Genomic DNA, 18,528 nt, shown 5'->3' on the forward strand with positions numbered 1-18,528 from the left:
TTGAGTCCGACTCTTTGTGGCCCTGTGACTGTAGCCCACCAGGCTCCTCTGTCCATGGAATTCTCCAGGCAATAACACCAGAGTGGGTAGCCAGTCCCTTCTCCAGGGGATCTTTCTGACCCAGGGATTGAACCCCGGTCTCCTGCACTGCAGGCAGATTCTTCACCTCCTGAGCCACCATGGAAGCCTAGAGTACAGTAGTGTTAACTATATTCACGGGATTGTGCAACAGATCTGTCGAACTTTGTCATCCTGCAAAACTGAAACTCAGCACCTATTAAGCAATAACTGCCATTTCCTCCTCCCCTAGCCCCTGGCAACTACCATCCTTCTTTCTGTTTCTATGAATTTGAGGCCTTTAAATACCCCATATAAGTGGAATTACACAGTAGTTACCTCCTCATGACTTGATTATTTCACTTGGTGGAATGTGCTCAAATTTCATTCATGTTCTAGCATATGACAGAACTTTCTTCTTTTTAAGGCTGAATAACATTCCAGTGTGGAGAAGGCAATGGCAACCCACTCCAGTACTCTTGCCTGGAAAATCCCATGGACGGAGGAGCCTGGTAGGCCGCAGTCCATGGGGTCGCCAAGAGTCGGACACGACTGAGCGACTTCACTCTCTTTTCACTTTTATGCATTGGAGAAGGAAATGGCAACCCACTCCAGTGTTCTTGCCTGGAGAATCCCAGGGACGGGGGAGCCTGGTGGGCTGCCGCCTATGGGGTCGCACAGAGTCGGACACGACTGAAGCGACTTAGCAGCAGCAGCAACATTCCAGTGTGTATGTGCCACATTTTCTTCATCCTGTCGGCTGTCAATAGACATTTCACTTGCTTCCACCTTTTTGCTATTGTGGACAGTGTTGTAGTGAACATGACTCTGCAAATATCTTCAAAACCCTATTTCCAATTATTTGGAATATAGAGTTGACCCTTGAACAAAGCAGGTATTAGAGGTGACAACCCTCTGGGAGTCAAAAATCTGCAAAAATCTTCCCAGTCCACTCTCCACATCTGTGTCTTCAAATTTATCAATTCGACCAACTGCAGATAACGTAGTAGTATAGTATTTAGTGGCAAAAGATTCAGGCTTTTTTTTTTCCTGCAATAAATGCTTTTCAGATTACTGCTAGCCTTTGGTAAATTGTCAAGAGTTCTAAACTAGTTGATTCCGACCACATTTGCCAGTTTTCTCATTGCTTTTGTGAAGGAAACATTGGGAGAGGTTCTTCACCATTTTTGCTGGCATAACATCTCTCATATAAACAGAGACACATAATACGTGGACTTTTGTGTCTTGCTTCTTTCCTTCAGCATGATATTTTGGGGTTTTATCCACACTGTGGAAGCTACAAATACTTTCTGTTCTATTCATTGCCAAATGGTATTCCACTATATGGATGGACCAGTACAGAAATGTTACAGCATGTCTGCAAGTTTAAGGTACTTGAAAAAGTATCCCCTTGAGGATATACTTAACAATTCTCACTGGACATATTTAAATATTTTTATTTAATTCTCTATTTGCCTGTGCCATGTCTTATTTGTGGCACTCAGATCTTCCATCTTCGTTTCCTCATATGGGACTTTTAGCTGCATCTTCTGAACTCTTAGTTGCAGCATGTGGAAGCTAGCTCCCTGACCAGGATTGAACCTGCCCCCCCATCCCACCCCTGCATTGGGAGCTAGAAGTCTTACACAACCAGGGAAATCCCTGGACAAATTTAATAATATAATTGGAACACTGTTTAAAGGAATAGTTGTAACCAAGTAGGTGTAATACAATGTTCTACAATTTGATAGGGCTTACCAGGTGGCGCTAAACCATTCCCAGGTGGTAAAGAACCCACCTGCCAATGCAGGAGACATAAGAGATGTGGGTTCAATCCCCCTGGGTTAGGAAGATCCCCTGGAGGACGGCATGGCACCCCACTCCAGTATTCTTGCCTGGAGAATCCCATAGACAGAAGAGCCTGCCAGGTTACAGTCCATAGGGTCACAAAGACCTGGACATGACTGAAGGGACTTAGCATGCACACACACACAATTTGATAAGCTTTCCTTTACTTAGCTATATTATTCTTATTTCTTTTGGTATTAGATGTGCTTGTGACTTTTCTATTTATTCACCCCAAGCACACTTGTTGGACAGTCACCAGGTTCCAGGCACTGAGGGAATCCTGAGGACAAATGTGAGCTATATTGGAGCATGACAGACTCATGGAGTTTATAAGATAAGGACACTTATCTGTAAAACAGAAGACAGGATGGTCTCCTGTTTAAGTGCCATAAAGATGGTGCAAACAAAGCCCTGTGAGGTTGGAGCTCTGTATACTTCATATAATTTCTAATTTTAATTTATATATCTAAATTATATTCACATAAATAAAATTAATATTTTAAATTCATAAAATAAGCAAAAAGAAAAACCAACTCTTTGGAAGAACTAAGTCATAGGACAGAAAAGTTCATCAAGAACCAATTCAGGGACTTCTTTGGTGGTCCAGTGGTTACGTACAGGTTCGAGCCCTGGTCAGGGAACCAAGATCCCACATGCATTGCAGTGTGACCGAAAAAGAAAAAAAAAAGACAAAAGAAAAAACCACTTCACATTCACTTTTCCCTTACCTCCACCATCTGCACTCGCCCGTGATGCAGTCGGTCTGGCCGTGGGTGATTTGGCTCGTGGTAGATGACGGACATGTGCTGACCCTGTGGAAGACAAATATGAAAAGTGTTGGAAGCTTGGCTGGTATGTTTCGAAGTTTATGGCTCATTTGAGAACAAATGTCTATGGATCTGCTTTACATAAAATGACTGATTATAAAAAGTAACTAGAAGATGAACTGACAAGCAAAAGGATTAGTAACACAGAAATGGAAAAATAAGACCTAATGGAGTTCATTTTCACAAATAGGAAAAGGAAAGTTCCTTTGACTAAAAGTGGCTTAAAAAGATGGAAACAATTAAAAAAAAAAAAAAAAAAAAAAAAAACATGCTTCGCAGATAACATGAGGGACCAGTTCCCCTACTGTCTAGGACCAGACAGGGAAAGAAAGTTCTTTGGTGGGTGGGTTAGTGGGGAGGGCAGAGAGGGCAGAAGGCTGGTAGGCCGGCTGGGAGCTGCGCAGGAGGCATGGACAGGGTGCTGCGGGGCTGGCACGTGGAGCAGGGCTCACCCCACAGCCCAATACCAGTGATGGGGAACCAGCCCCATCACTCAGCCTCTGCACGCCGGTCCCCATTACAGAGGCTCTTGAGGGCAAATGGGACAGTCAGCACCCACCACCAGCACCCTCACCCCACAACCACACAGAGGAGCTCAGCTCTTCTGCTGTGGCACCAAACCCCTAAAGGTTTCATTCATCAGAGTCGGCCTTTCAGAAAGAAGAGCATTATCTGCAATCACTCAACGAAAACCTTAATCTAAGAAACATGCCCAATAAGCTTTTAATTTCAGTGGTTTGGAACACAGCAGCAGAGTATATGTTTTATGAGCCTAAATTACTTTCCAAGTTTGAAGATAAATTAAAAAGAAATTTTGGACATCACTTCTCCACAAGCCCCAACAGTTTGCATAATAACAGAGGCAGTAAAATATAGGCATACTAATGGCCTGAATTTGAGATGCTCTGCAAAAAAAATAATGAAGCCTATCTACAGCATGTCATAATAGTATTTTTATTGTGGAACTATTTTTCCTTGGACTCTAAAGTCCTGGGTCCTTCATTTTCAAGATGTTTTGCAAAGGAAGGTTCCTTTGAGTTTTTAAAACAACAGTTCAATACATTTGGGTGCCAGCAGAAACAGAACATAGCACAGCCATGCATAAACACAGAAAGCTACCAGGATTCGAGGCCCTCAGTTGGCATGAGGCGTGTCGGGTTTTCCAGTCATCACTTACACAAAATACACAAAGAATTCCTTCAGGAAGCTGGAATTGCATCACATTAGTTACAGCACATGAACCAGAAACAGAGTCAAGATCAGGCGATGGCACCCCATCCCATGTTCAAGGTTCTGTACATTGTAGGGATCCAAAGCAGGATGGTATATCACCCCTGCCCTCAAGGAAATTGCTAGATTGTAGTTCTGGACTGTGTACCCTGTACATAGCATGTGGGTGTCACTTCTCAAAAAACCAAAAGGGCTCCCCAGTGTCTCGAGTTTGTGCTCAGTCACTTAGTCACAACACTTTGAGACCTCATGGACTGTAGCCAGGCTCCTCTGTTCATGGAACTCTCCAGGCCAGAACACTGGAGTGGGTCACCATTTCCTCCTCCAGGGGATCTTTCCGACACAGGGATGGAACCTGGGTCTCCTGCATTGCAGGGGGATTCTTTACCACTGAGCCTACAGAGAAGCCCATCTCCCCTTAGATTACACTTTTTCTTTTTAACAACAGGGACCACCTGTCCTTCATGAGCTCAGAAATGTGACTTTGCACAAAGGGAAGTCTCAAAAACGTTTGTGCTATGAAATTGAAAGACAGAAACATAAAATAAGTTTACGATGAGGTAAGGATTATGAGAAGCCAGGAGGGAAATGGTTAAGTACTTGGGAGGGAAGAAAAGAGAAACAATTCGGGGCTGGGATGGTCAGGCACCCAGGATCTGGAGGAGGTGCTACATGCTGTCAACCTCCCTTCGAGTTTCTACAAAATACTGGAAATGACTTAATCCAGACTTCTTGTAGGCCACTTATCAAGATGTCCTAGGACTTGCCTGGTAGCTCGGTAGTGAGGAGTCCGCCTGTCAATGCAGGAGACACGGGTTCGATCCCTGATCTGGAAAGATCCCACATGCTGCAGAACGACTGGGCCTGTGCTCTAGAACCAGGGAGCTGCACCTGCTGAGCCCGCATGCCCCAGAGCCTGTGCTCAGCGAGAAGAGAAGCCACTGAATCACAAGGAAGAGTAGCCCCCCTAGACTCAACTAGAGAAAAGCCCGAGCAGCAGCGAAGGTCCAGCACAGCCAGAAACAAATATGTAAATAAAATTATTTTTAAAGAAAAGATGTCATAAAATCAGATCGGCACCAGTTGCAACCGCCACTTCCTATCATTTGGCTCGTGCTCTGAAACCTACAATGAGCTGCACATCCGGCTTCTTCTCCAGAGGAACCATGTCAGCAGGTAGTCCAAACGACTTGATCTGGTAGGTGAGGTAGCCACCATAAGAGGAAACCTAAAATTGAAATAACAGCATTAATAGCACAAGCATTGCAACACACCATGGCCACATCAATTTGTCTATGAAGTACACTGGCACACAGCTCTGGGAAGATACACTGTCAGCCCGTTAACAGCAGTCATTTCTAGAGAGTGGAATTGAAGATGGTATTTTAACTCTCTACTTTATACCATTTTATATTGATTAAAATGTTTAATGTGAAGATGATTGAGTTTTACAAGAGGATCCTTCCCTTAAAAAGAAAAATAATAGTCACACAGAAACAAATAAGATCCTTTTATTCTAGATGGCTACTAAACCACAGTTATTCTAAGAAATCTAGGCCACTGCCTTTCTATTTAGCTGAGAGAACTGGTTAATATCTATCAGCTACAAGATGAACTTCCAAAAATAAACTAAAAAAAAAACTTCCCCTGAGCACAGATGGTGACTATTTCCTAAGCGATTCTGCATTCTCTTGGGTGCATGAGCCACGTCCGACTATGTGTGTCTGGGCTACGTCAGTTCACTCGTGTCCAACTCCGTGTGACCCCATGGACTGTAGCCCACCAGGTTCCTCTGTCCATGGGATCCTCCAGGCAAGAACACTGGAGTGTGTTGCCATGTCCTCCACCAGGGGATCTTCCCAACCCAGGGACTGAACCTGTGTCTTCTGCAGCTCCTGTACTGTGGGTGGATTCTTTACCGCTGAGCCACTGGGGAAGCCCATGTCCAACTGTACCACCAGGCATATGGGCCGTCTCTCGGTGACGCATTAGCAGCATGATGGTAACGGAGACCATGGAAGTGAATGATCAGGGTTTTCTGGACAGCATCTTTCTGGACAGACTTTACATCTGGTCCTGACATCTCTCCCCCTCAAAGTAAAAACTGATCAAGAAGGAAGGAGTGACTGAGGGATGAAAATCAGAGGCAACATCATCTCAGGGTAGGTAGACAAAGCACCCTTACTGAGATGCAAATAAACTGAAGCAGAGAGGTGGGGCAGCCCTTTAGACTGCCAGTTCACTGAAGTTCTACCCTAGAACCTACAGCCTACACAGCTTCACCTAGTTATGACCAGAGAGTCTGGAAGTACCCAAGATAACATCTTGAATTCTCTTATGGAGATTAAGTATTCCTTTTTTGCTGGCCTGACATCATTTGTTTTTCACTTTTTATTTTACATTGGGGTACAGGTGATCAACAACACTGTTAGTTTCAGGCAGACAGCAGAGTGATTAAGTTATACATGTATCCATTCTTTTCACATTCTTTTCCCATTTAGGTTGCTACATAATATTGAGGAGAGTTCCCCATGCTATACAGGAGGTCTTTCTTGGTTATCTATTGATGTTTTAAATATAGACCTTTGAACACATCAATTGAAAACTCCTGATCTATCCCTGGTAACCCTAAGTTCGTTCTCTAAGCCTGTGAGTCTGTTTCTGCTTTGTAAGTCAGTCCATTTGCATCATCTTTTTAGATTCTGCATGTAAGCAACATTATATGATATTTGTCTGTCTCTGGCTTATTTCACTCCACACGACAATTTTGAGGTCCATCGTGTTGCTGCAGGTGGCATTATTTCATTCTTTTGAACGGTTGAGTGGTGTTCCATTGTATATACACACCACATCTTCTTTATCCATTCACCTGTCAATGGACACTGAGATCACTTCTGCTGTCTTGGCTATTGTAAACAGTAATTAATGAATATTGGGGTGTGTGTGCCTTTTTGGACCATGTTTTTCTTTAGAAAAAACATGCTTAGGAGTGAGACTGCAAGGTCCTATGGTAGCTTTATTTTTATAGTTTTTAAAGGAATTTAAGGTTTTAAAAATAGGTCTACATATTCTTTTATTCCCCTGTCTTCTAGAGATGGAGCTTAATTCTCCTCCCAGAGTATAGGCTGGGCTTAGTGACTGTGTTCTAAAGAACAGAATATAGCAGAAACAAGAGTGTGTCATTTCTGAAATGAGGTTACAAAAATATTGTTTTTTTCTCTTGCATTTGCTTTGGTGGAAGCCAACTGCAGTATCATGAGGACTCTCACACAGCCTTTGGAGGGCCTCAGATGAACAGGAACTGAAGCCACCAACCCACAGCCAGCCAAGGACAGAGGCTGGCTGACGACCCCACCAGCGAGCATGGGCATGGATCCCCCAGTCCCAAATGACTGTGGCCCAGGCTGACGTCTTGACCACAACCTCACAAGGGACCCTGAGCCACGGAAACTGGTCAAGATATTAATGGTCTGCTGCTTTAAGCTGCCAAGTCTGCAGGCGGTCTGTTACCCAGGACGAGATGCCCAGTGAGTACAGGGCTTGCCCTGTGGACGTGAAGAGGCATGTCACGAGAGGGAGAAGCAGAGTTATGTGAGAAGAGGTCAGCACCCACAGTCCTTCAACCCAAAGACAGCGTCAGAGAGCTCAGGCTGAGAAGACCCGAGCATCGAGTCATTCTAGATGTGAGAGCGTGGCATCGTCTGGGCGGGGCTCTGTGAAATCCCCCTCTTCTCCAAAGCTCTACCCTGGGTCCCCAGAGGCATGTGTCACCGGAGGATGTTGCTATGGGAGGCTCACACTTCTGTCCTTAAAAATGAGTGTAGGTGGCCTGATCCCGGAATGATAATTTATGCGACAAAGGAAAAGCAACTTGTTTATAAGCTCCCTGAGGAGCATCTAACCACGTCACTCTCAATTTCCCAATTTATTCCTCTCCCCCACACCCTGTCCCCTGTGGTAATCATCAGCTTGTATTCTACATCTGGGACATGTATACACTACAGTACATAAAATATGTAACAATAAGGACCTACTGTATAGCACAGGGAACTCTACTCAATACTCTGTAATGACCTATATGTGGAAAGAATCTAAAAAAGAGTGGATAGCAGATTTACTTTGCTGGATAGCAGAAACTAACATAACATTGTAAATCAACTGTACCCCAATAAATTTTTTTTTAAAAAAGGAAGAATTTATTCATAGCCACATGTGACTCTATTAATGAAAGCTGTGCTGTTCCTGGGCTTCTTTTAATAAGCTCATGAGTCACTTTGCAGCTTTTGTTTTCCTGACAAGGGGCCTTTCTTCTGCTTTAAAACAAAGAGTTCTCAGCACTGGCATTTAAAAGGATACATGTGCCATTCGAAGCAGGTATTATTTAAACGGGTTATTTCCATGGGGGGAAATTCTTTGGCATTAAGTGAAAACCAAGAAGAACCTGGTGCGTTGTTCCTTCGCTGGTGAGCAATGCGTGTGGAACCCCTGAGACATGTACACTTTCAGTCCCTCCATCATCTGCACCCATGATTAACCCGTGCGAGCTCGGTCACTCAGCCGTGTCCGCGACCCTTTGCGACCCTATGGACTGTAGCCCGCCAGGCTCCTCTGCCCATGAGGTTCTCCAGGCAAGAATAATGGAGGGGGTTGCCGTTTCCTCCTCCAGGAGATCTTCCTGACCCAGGGATAGAACCCAGGTTTCCTGAGTCTCCTGTATTGGCAGGAGGATTCTTTACCACTGAGCCATGTGGGAAGCCTGAACCTAAGTTCTCCAATTTTAGTAACCTGAACTTCTGGAACCTTCCTTCCAGACATCTGGTTAATGATGCCCATGTAGTGAAGGAGGAAGTCCAGCAAGGACACGGGAGAACAGCAGGATGTGGTTACCTTGTCCCCCAGGTAGGAAGGCGGGGCAACCCAGGAGGCGCTCCGGACCGTGGCGGGCAGTTCCTGGAGGTCGGCCACCGCACTGCTGCTGCCGGGGTTGAAGGAGACGGGGATGTCCACTCCGTCCGCCGTCTGCAGGCGCCAGCCCATCATGTCCACAAACTGAAACACAGAGGCAAGGGATGGAGCCATGTGCCCGTGGCTCCTCTGGTGATGGCTGAATCATGAAGAGCAGAAAGAGCCGTGGGGCTGCCACCTTGCTGCAAAGGCCTCCCTCGGGTGTCTCCTCCTGTCTCTGATTCCCGCTCAGCCCCCAACTGACCCATCGAGACTAGGAGTTCTCAAAGAATAGTGGCCATATGCACGTGGGATTTGTCCTTTAGCCCTGCACACATCCTGACATTTGGTAGGTGTCCAATAACTGTTCAAATAATATGCAAATAAGGGTGTGGATCATAACTAGCACCGTGGGCGCATTTTAATGGTGAGCTCCTTGGAGAGAAAATGTGATGTGAAATACAGTGGCCTGCTGTCGTTGTTTTTCTCTAAATGGAGCATCAGAATGAAATACTCCCCTGATCACAAAGGAAGCCAGGAGTTAAATTACAAGGGGGAGAAAAAGAAGGAGCTAACAAGGCATAGATTTGGAATAATGCTTCGGGGGTCACATGGGGATAAGAAGAGGCACCTTCAGGGTGGATTTACAAAATAACTTTCTCCCCCAACTACAAGCTTGTCCCCCTTTCAGGAGGCAGGCAGTAAAACAGACACAAAAATCTTTCTTCGAACATTTGCTGGACATAATACATGACTCACTCCATAGCGTCACAAAACAGTCAGACATGACAACAACTAAACAACACATACATGACTCACACAAGGAAGCAAGCATGGGATCATGAAGGCAACACAAGTTTTAGCTTTCTGGAGTTGATTTTAAAAGTGGCCAAAGATAAGAGGTGGTAAAGCAGGTGGGAAGGAAGATAAGCAGGAAAGTAAGTAAGAAGAAGAGAGGGAGGAGAACAACTAACGCTAATGAGTGTTTATTAAGCAACTACTCCATTTCAGATCCTGCTCAAGGCACTGGGATTACATCAAGGAGGTTACATGCGAGTGGTGAAAGAAAAGAGATGTGAGGACGTCTGGGGAGAGAACACTGCAGGCTAAGGACAGGGAACATAGTGCTTAACATTCTAACCAAGCAAGACGCAAAAAACCCCACCACTCTTCACGTTTCATGCGAATGCATGACTTTCTCTCTTTTTTAAATGTGTGCTCATGTTCAGTCATGTCCAACTCTCTGCCACCCCACAGACTGTAGCCCACTGGGCTTCTCTGTCCATAGGACTTTCCAGGCAAGAATCCTGGAATGGGATGCCATTTCCTACTCCAGGAGATCTCCCCAACCCAGGGATTGAAGTCACGTCTCCTGCATTGCAGGCAGATTCTTTACCACTGAGCCACCTGGGAACCCCTCACTTCCTCATTTAGAAGTGCTAAAGATAAACAGAAGGACTCTGATGCCCTGCCTACCTTCGCCCTTCTCTTATGTGTGCTGTGACAGTGATGACTGACTCCGAAACAAAAGCAGCTGGTACATCCCTTAGGATTCGCTGGGTCCAGGTAGAATGACCCTTCCCGACACATGTTGCATTCTGTGCCTTCCACGTTTTCCTATCGAAGAAAACCATGAAACAAGAGGTCATTCCTTCTGAAGGGTCTTTGACTGAAGAGAGCTACATGCACAAATTAAGTACCAACATGAGACAACGGGATGCTCATAAAACATCCAAAGTTATATAACTGTTCAACCGTTACAGCACAGGAACTATTTAAATTTTTATATCACGTACAAATGGAAGAGAGGATTTCCTAAATTTCATCAGATGCCCTTCAGCATCTTGAAGGTAGAAAAACAGCACCAGAAAGATTCACAATGTGGGGGAGACTGGCTCACCCCACTTTAGAGCGTCTGCTGGGACTGTGGACTGCAAGGTGTCATCGGCAGAGCACCCTGGAGCGGAGATGATGAAGCTGGGGTCCACGGGACAGGAATAGTCTTCAGGGAAACCCATGAACCTCTTGAAATTACAGACAAAAGTTTGTACTGATTTTTCTGGAGACCATCTGTGTCTGTCATCAAATTCTTAAGGAGGTCTGTAGACCTCCCCCGCAAAGGACAAGAGCAGTGAGGCTGGGGTGGCTTCTAACTGTTTCTATCCAATGAGTTCAGTTCAGCTCAGTCTCTTAGTCGTGTCCAACTCCTTGTGACCCCATGGACTGCAGCATGCCAGGGTTTCCCTGCCTGTCACCAACTGCTGGAGCCTGCCCAAATTCATGTCCATCGAGTCAGTGATGCCATCCAACCATCTCATCCTCTGCCGTCCCCTTCTTCTCCTGCCTTCAATCTTTCCCAGCATCATTGATCACGGGTCTGTCTCGTTTCCCGTGAATTTTTGTATGACTCAGCATGAAGACCCCCTACTCGAGCCGGTGCTGCACACCCCCAGTGTTGCACATTCCATCTCACCTTGCAGAGACACGCCCCAGTGCCCGGGTCACAGACTCCCGGCTCGGTCCCATCTCTGTTGCAGTGGCAGGGCAGGCACTCAGGGAAGCGGTAGAAGCCGGGAGCACACCGGTCACACTGCCGCCCTGTGATCCTGGGCTTGCATCTGCGCTCAAGGAAAGGAAACAAAAGTCTTCGTCATCTTTGTACACTCGGTTCTAAAGCCGACCTGCGCTGCCACAGAGCAGCTGCATGTCAGAAACCAGTTCAGGGACTTTCCTGGTGGTCGAGTGGATAAAACTTCACCTTCCAATGCAGGGGACACGGGTTCGATCCCCGGTCGGGGAACTAAGATCTCACATGCCGCGAAGCAACTAAGCCTGCTCACCACAACTACTGAGCCTCAACTAGGGAGTCTGTGTACCACAAGGAAAGATCCTGCATGATGCAATGAAGTTCCTGTGTGCTGCAACTAAGACCCAATGCAAATAAATAAATAATTTTTTTTTTTTAAAGCCAGTTAAGTAGACAGAGAGCCTACCCACAGGTGCCAGTTCCAAGCAAAATGGGGAGAAGCAGATACAAGGTGCTCACACAAAGCAGCTCAAAGTGACCAGCATCCTAATGAAAAATGGGTCACAAGATACAGACTTTCAGTTATAAAATAACCAAGTCCTGGGATGTCATGTACAGCACAGCAACTATAGTTAATGATGCCATATTGCACTTTTGCAAGCTGCTAAGAGAGTAAATCTTAAAAATTCTAATCACAAGAAAAAAATTTGTAAGTATTTACGATCATGGGGGCTAACTAGATTTACTATGGTGACCATTTCACAATAGACACAAATGTTGAATCATTATGTTTACATCTGAAACTAACATAAGGTTACATGCCAGTTATACCTTAATTGAGAACAAAGAGCAATGAGCATTGTGGATGATGACTTGGGCCAGGCTTGGTACTAGGCTCTGGGGGTGAAGGAAGGACAGACTCCCTGGGTATGAGAGCTCCCAGGGTGAATGTTAGGTGGGAATGTGAGCAATATACACATGGGGTCTACACAGGGGTCAGAAGGCCAACACAGACCCAGCCTCCCCGGGGGAAGGTGATGCCTGAGCTGAGTGTAAAAGGACAAGCGTCCTGGGGTAGAAGGTGGGGCAGGCATTCCAGAGAGCAAAAACAGGGGGACACGGCCTGGTGTGTGCAGGGAACACAGTGGGGAGCTCCTGGAGCAGGGGTACAAGCAAGGATGCTAAACCATGAGCCTGGAGAGGTGGGAGTCTCCTCCCTCCAGGAGACTGAGTCTGTTGGCCTTCTGACCTCCGGTGTAGACCCCATGTGTATATTGTTCACATTCCCACCTAACTCTTATTTTGGAAGCTCTCAGGCCCAGGGCCTCTGTCCTTCTCTCACCCCAGAGCCTACTCCCAAGCCTGACCCAAGTCACCACCCAAGATGGAGAGCCTGGAGAGGCGGGAGGGCGGTCAGCTCACGGGGACGGAGGGGCTGGCCGCTGTGACACAGTCCCGGGGCCCCGGGGCGCGGGGCTGAGCCCTGCACAGAGGGTAGACTGGCCGGAGTTCTGCTCCAGCTCTCACATGACTTAGACACAGAGTCTCAGCAAGTTATCCAGCTTCTCAAGGCTCCGTTCTCCCCCCGTGAGAGAGAGGGGAGGCGGTGGTGGAGACGCCAGGCAGTGCTGGCAGCTGGCCAGTTCTCAAACGGGGGACGTCATCTTGAAAAGCTTTAGAGAGGAAGGAGGACAGGTGGCTGTGTGTCAAGGACTGAGCTGCGGGCAGCTCTGCGGCGGGGAGACGGGGTGCCAAGCGGGGGCAGAGGTGATCGAGACGGAGAGGGGGCGATGGGTTCCAAACTGTTTCAGGGTGAGGATGCTGGGCTCACCGTGGTCTGCGTGAGGGGACAGAAGGAGGGGACAGCAAGGAGGACTCCCAGTTGTCCGGCTGAGTGACGGCTGAAGGTGGGGAAGGCGGCGCCCCTGTGTGGGGCCGGGCACCCAGGCGGCTGCAGGGAGCTCTGAGCACAAGACTGGCTGAAAAACACGAGCAGCTTCTCAGGACTGAGCAACCCACCTCTGAGGTGTGGGGATGGAAGAAGCCGCTCGGCCACTGAGCTCCACAGCCAATGCCTGGTGGATCTGCACACTGAGCCTTTCCTGTGGGTCTAAAGAAACTATCAGGAAATCTGCTTTCCACTAGATGATTAGGAGGACAACCTGATATGAAATATTTTGTCATTAACTGGCTACCAAATGTAAGCTTTCACCTGTCTCTTAATATTTATTAAAATATCTCATGCCAGGATAAAGAAGATGTGGTATCTGTATACAATGGACTGCTACTCAGCCATAAAAAAGAATGAAATCTTGTCATCTCCAGCAACATGGAGCGGCTTGAAGGGTAAGTATACAGAGTGAAATACGTCAGACAGAGAATGACCTACTGTATGATCTTACTTCTGTGTGGAATCCAAAAAATACAATGCACAGCGAATATAACAAAAAAGCAGACTCACAGATACAGAGAACAAACCAGTGCTTATCAGTGGGAAGAGGGAAGTAAGGGGCAATACAGGGGGAGAGGAGTAAGAGGTATAAACTATTAGGTATAAAATAAACTACAAGAATACATTTAATGTACAACACAGGGAATATAACTAACACTTTATAATAACTGTAAATGGAGTATAACCTTTAAAATTGTGAATCACTATATTGTACACCTGTAGCTTATATAATATTGTCATCAATTATACTTCAATTAAAAAAAAAAAAAAATCTCACCCCAGAAAGTGAAAGTGTTATTCGCTCAGTTGTGTCCAACTCTTTGCAACCCCATGGACTGTAGCCCGCCAAGCTCCTTTGTCCATGGAGTTCTCCAGGTAAGAATACTGGAGTGGGTAGCCATTCCCTTCTCCAGGGGATCTTCCCGACCCAGGAATCTAATCTGGGTCTCCTACATTGCAGGTGGATTCCTGCAAGGAGCCACCGAGGAAGCCCAAAGGACCACCCCAGAGACCACCCCAAAAAAGATAAATATAACTTTATATTCCAGTAAGTTTGCCTTAGCCAAACAAGTAATCTTGTTGTGGCATCAGCAAAGGGTAGCAGATGGGGGTCTCTTTATCCCACCCACCACACCTAAGAAGATGAAATCAGTTTCACCTACAAGACCTGCTGGCAGGGCAAATATCATTTCAGCCCCATCCCCTCATCTCCCTCCCTCCCTGATATCTATAGAGATTGTTTCTTCTACAGAGGGAAAAAATATTCCCCAAATCACTCCTCTAGTAAAATAGGTGGAAGGTAGAAGTGATTTGCTTGGGGTGATTGCTCTGGTACAGTGGGCTGCCAGCTCGGAGGGATAGGGGATGGTCTGGGGAGCTGCAGAAACCATGGACCATCTTCTCAGAGAAGTATCGTTCAGATTTGTCTGTAACGTGTTATTAAAAAAAAAGAAAGAAACAACACCCAAACGAATGTTCTGGCCAACTCAACACTTATACCCACTTGCAGATTACATCATCTCTCTCTCTCTCTCTCTCTCTCACACACACACACACACACAGGCAGTGTAGGACACAAAATTTTGTTCCTAGGCAAAGGTGAATAACACCTACTCTCTTCTTGTGAATCCCAGACTAAAATGCAATCACGGTCCTCCAGAAAACTGCCTGTTCCCAGACGATGTTCCCTATTTCTGGAGCATAAGAATTCTGGGAGGGGGGCACGGGTGTGAGAGATGGGAAGAAACAGGAAGAGGAGACCTGATCGGAGGAGGGACTCTGGGGGTGACCTCACTGAGCAGGGTGCTCTCTGCTTCTCCCACCTGGCAGTGAGGAAGGGACTCTGCACGGACACTGTTCTTGTCGCAGAGTGCCACGGGGCAGCTGGTCGTCCTGCAAACACACAGGGCTGCTGGCCCATGGGTGTGATCACAGGATGCCGGTGCCCATGAGCCCCTCCCACCCTGAGCGCCACTGGGGGACAAGTGACCCTGAGTGCTGACTTGGACACAGGCTTTGAGGGTGAGGACAGGCAGATGGAGCCTATTTCTTAATATTTCCACTTCACTGGAAAAGAAAGGTGGAGGGGGATTTTTCTGGGAGGACAGCTGTGCAAGCTGCTTGTCGAGACAAGGAGAAACGTGTGCCTGTTTATTTCAAGGCAACCATGGGATGACGTGGTGGGAGAGCTGGGCGGAGAGGGTGTGACCGCATTGGTAACACGGGATAAAGCGCTGAGCCTCACTTAGCACGTAGGTAGCAACCGAGCACATATGAGTGGATGGAAAAGAGCAAAAAGTTGAGCATGGTGATGAGAGCAGTGGCCTGGGAGCTGAACCCCAAGGATCCCAGGTGGGCCTGATGGGCAAGCGTTCACCAAAATGTGGAGAACACGATGTCTGAGCAACGCAGTGCTGAGAGCCCCGAGCACAGGAATCCTGTGCAAAGACAAGCAAAGGAGTCTGGAGCGGTGCCGTGACAATGGGGAGTAAAAAGGAAACTTCCTCCCCCAAAGGCTGGCTGAACATCTTTAGAAAACGACTTGAAGTCAGCCTGACCTCGCACACTCCTCCAGGGGGACGCTGTGCTTCCCAAGGAGTTGCCCTCACCGCAACGGCAGGAAGGCTCGTCACCGCTGCCAGGAGGTGCACTGAGGATGCCGGTCAAGTGACGTCGTCTCCACGGCAACGGGCTCAGGGCCAAACATTATGTAAAGACGTTTGCGCATGTGTGTGTGCTCGCCTGTCTCGCAGGTCGCCAGAAAGTCAGGCATGAGGGCGAACTCTATCCTTTGCTCATTAAATACCATGGGTCCCGTCATAGTGCACCCCCATCAAGTCCAGTTTTCATCTGGAATCCAAACTCTACCTTCTATCTGCTCATTTATTCACCCTATAATTACTGACTGTCTTCTATAGACACATCCTCGAGTTAGGGGACATGAGAGGGAGAGGACAGTACAGTCAGTTAGTTTTGACCTTGGCGCATTTTCCCTGAGGACATGGGACACAGAGATGCAGAAAGTTAGGTGATCATGTGAAAGATGGGACGGCAGCGAGATGACGGAGGCATCCCTGTGGCCTTGCAGAGGCTTCATGCCTTCTTTGCATTTGTACCCTTAACACAGAACTCCTGAAGGATGTGGATAATTGGGAGGGGGTAACAGAAGAGGTGGAGAAGGCAATGGCACCCCACTTTAGTACTCCTGCCTGGAAAATCCCATGGATGGAGGAGCCTGGTAGGCTGCAGTCCATGAGGTCGCTAAGAGTCGGACACGACTGAGCGACTTCACTTTCACTTTTCATTTTCATGCATTGGAGAAGGAAATGGCAACTCACTCCAGTGTTCTTGCCTGGAGAATCCCAGGGACGGGGGAGCCTGATGGGCTGCCATCTATGGGGCTGCACAGAGTCGGACACGACTGAAGCGACTTAGCAGCAGCAGCAGCAGCAACAGAAGAGGGGAAAGGACAACCCATAACTGAAGAACTGAAGGCTGGCAATAAGTGTTTAGAGAATGCGAGAAAGACCACAGAAGCTGGGGGAAAAGGCTTAAGTTAGAGTAAGTGGCAGCCAGATCATGGAAAGCTGGTCTTTATCCTCTCAGACAGTGGGTAATTGGGGAAGGTTCTTGTGCAAAGAGTGATGCGATGGACGTGGTACCGGGCAGAGCCACTCCCACCCTCCAGTAGCCTGCACACAATACGGCATTCATTATGACGCGCTGTCATAACTAGTGGAGGTTCCCCTACCAGACCATGACCTCTTGTTAGTAGGCATGGGTGCCTTCCGTATGAGAAACAGCACCCAAACTGGAGTAGGTGCTAGATATATTAAATAGTTTCAGCCATAAAACACATTAACTGATAAAACAGAATTTAAGACCAAAAAAAAAAAAAAATCACAGGGACTGAAGGAAATGTTTTATCCTGTTTTCAAAAACCCCCACATACCAAGAAGATGAAATCACAAACATATGCATTTATCAACATTCTCTATGCATTAATAACAAAATTACAGAGCAAATAGATTTTTAAATCCCAGTATAAATGTGTATGGGCTTCCTGGTGGCGCAGTGGTAAAGAATTTGGCTGTCAAGGCAGGAGACACAAGGGGTGCACATTCAATTCTTGGGTTGGGAAGATCCCCGGAGGAGGAAACGGCAACCCACTCCAGTATTCTTGTCTGGAGAATCCCATGGACAGAGGAGCCTGACGGGTGACAGTCCATGGTGCTGCAGAGAGTCGGACACGACTGACCAAACAAGACAGAGAGAGGTGATTGCATACTAGCATTTCCCCTTCAATTAAAGAGAAAAAGAAAGAAAGGAGGGAGAGAGAGAGGGAGGGAAGGAGGGAGGAAGAAAGAAAGGAAGGACAGAGAGAGGGTGGGAGAGAGAAAGTACGCCAGGAAAAGGAAGGTCAATTCAGAGATGATCAATTGTAAAAGGACTTCTCCAGGTGCAGGACCTGCAGGGGCCATGAAAGGAAGGGAGATAATACATACTGTTTCAGAAGTTGACACCTGATGGGCTGTAGGGAGAAGGGCTTGATTCTAAGGGGATACAGAGATCTCAGGCTTTGGAGACAGGGAGAGGCTGCTATGGATAAGTAAAAAAAAAAAAAAAAAAAATTTAAGTTTAAAGAGAGGAACAGCCTGAAGAGCAAGACAACGGCATGGGTTTCAGACATAGAATCAGCGGTAGGATCAAGGACTTGAAGGGCCCCTAAAGATCATCTAACATAACACTTCATTATATGTGTGAGGGGATAGGAGCTTAAAGAAGTCAGGGGACTTGTCCTCTAAGACCCATAAGAAAAGCTAGTACAGGAACCAACATAGAAATGATTTTCCATGAAGGGGGGATAAGCTGTCTGTCAGGGCCCAGGACTGGAGCTCTGGGTCTGGGAATCATCCATTGTGGAGGTGGTTGAAGCCAGAAGGATGGGTGGGGCTTCAGGGGGACAAAGTATAAAGGGTGGAAGGCAGGCAGCCAAGTGCTTGGCAAATAATAGCAACAGCTAATACCAGCGCTAGTGTGTGTCAGGTACCGTTCGAAGGGCTTTGCACAGGATTATTTAATCCTCTTAAGAACTTTAAGAGGTGGGAGCTTCTAGGAAGAGGGAACACAGGTGAGAACGCTGA

General features: G+C 46.9%; 1 protein-coding gene across 5 annotated transcripts in view; it reads right to left on the reverse strand.

Moving 5' to 3' along the window:
• LAMA3 (laminin subunit alpha 3) overlaps positions 1 to 18,528 on the reverse strand; it is a 247,400-nt gene that overhangs the window by 82,125 nt on the left and 146,747 nt on the right. For all 5 annotated transcript variants that reach the window (XM_065932447.1, XM_065932446.1, XM_065932445.1 and 2 more), the window contains 5 exons: positions 11,380 to 11,524; positions 10,383 to 10,523; positions 8,850 to 9,011; positions 5,092 to 5,190; positions 2,634 to 2,717 (listed from right to left, as the gene is read on the reverse strand). In XM_065932447.1, coding sequence (XP_065788519.1) covers positions 2,634 to 2,717; positions 5,092 to 5,190; positions 8,850 to 9,011; positions 10,383 to 10,523; positions 11,380 to 11,524 — 631 coding nt within the window. The remainder of the gene's footprint in view (positions 1 to 2,633; positions 2,718 to 5,091; positions 5,191 to 8,849; positions 9,012 to 10,382; positions 10,524 to 11,379; positions 11,525 to 18,528) is intronic.

Source organism: Muntiacus reevesi, chromosome 4, assembly GCF_963930625.1.
Source record: "Muntiacus reevesi chromosome 4, mMunRee1.1, whole genome shotgun sequence".
NCBI lineage: Eukaryota > Metazoa > Chordata > Mammalia > Artiodactyla > Cervidae > Muntiacus > Muntiacus reevesi.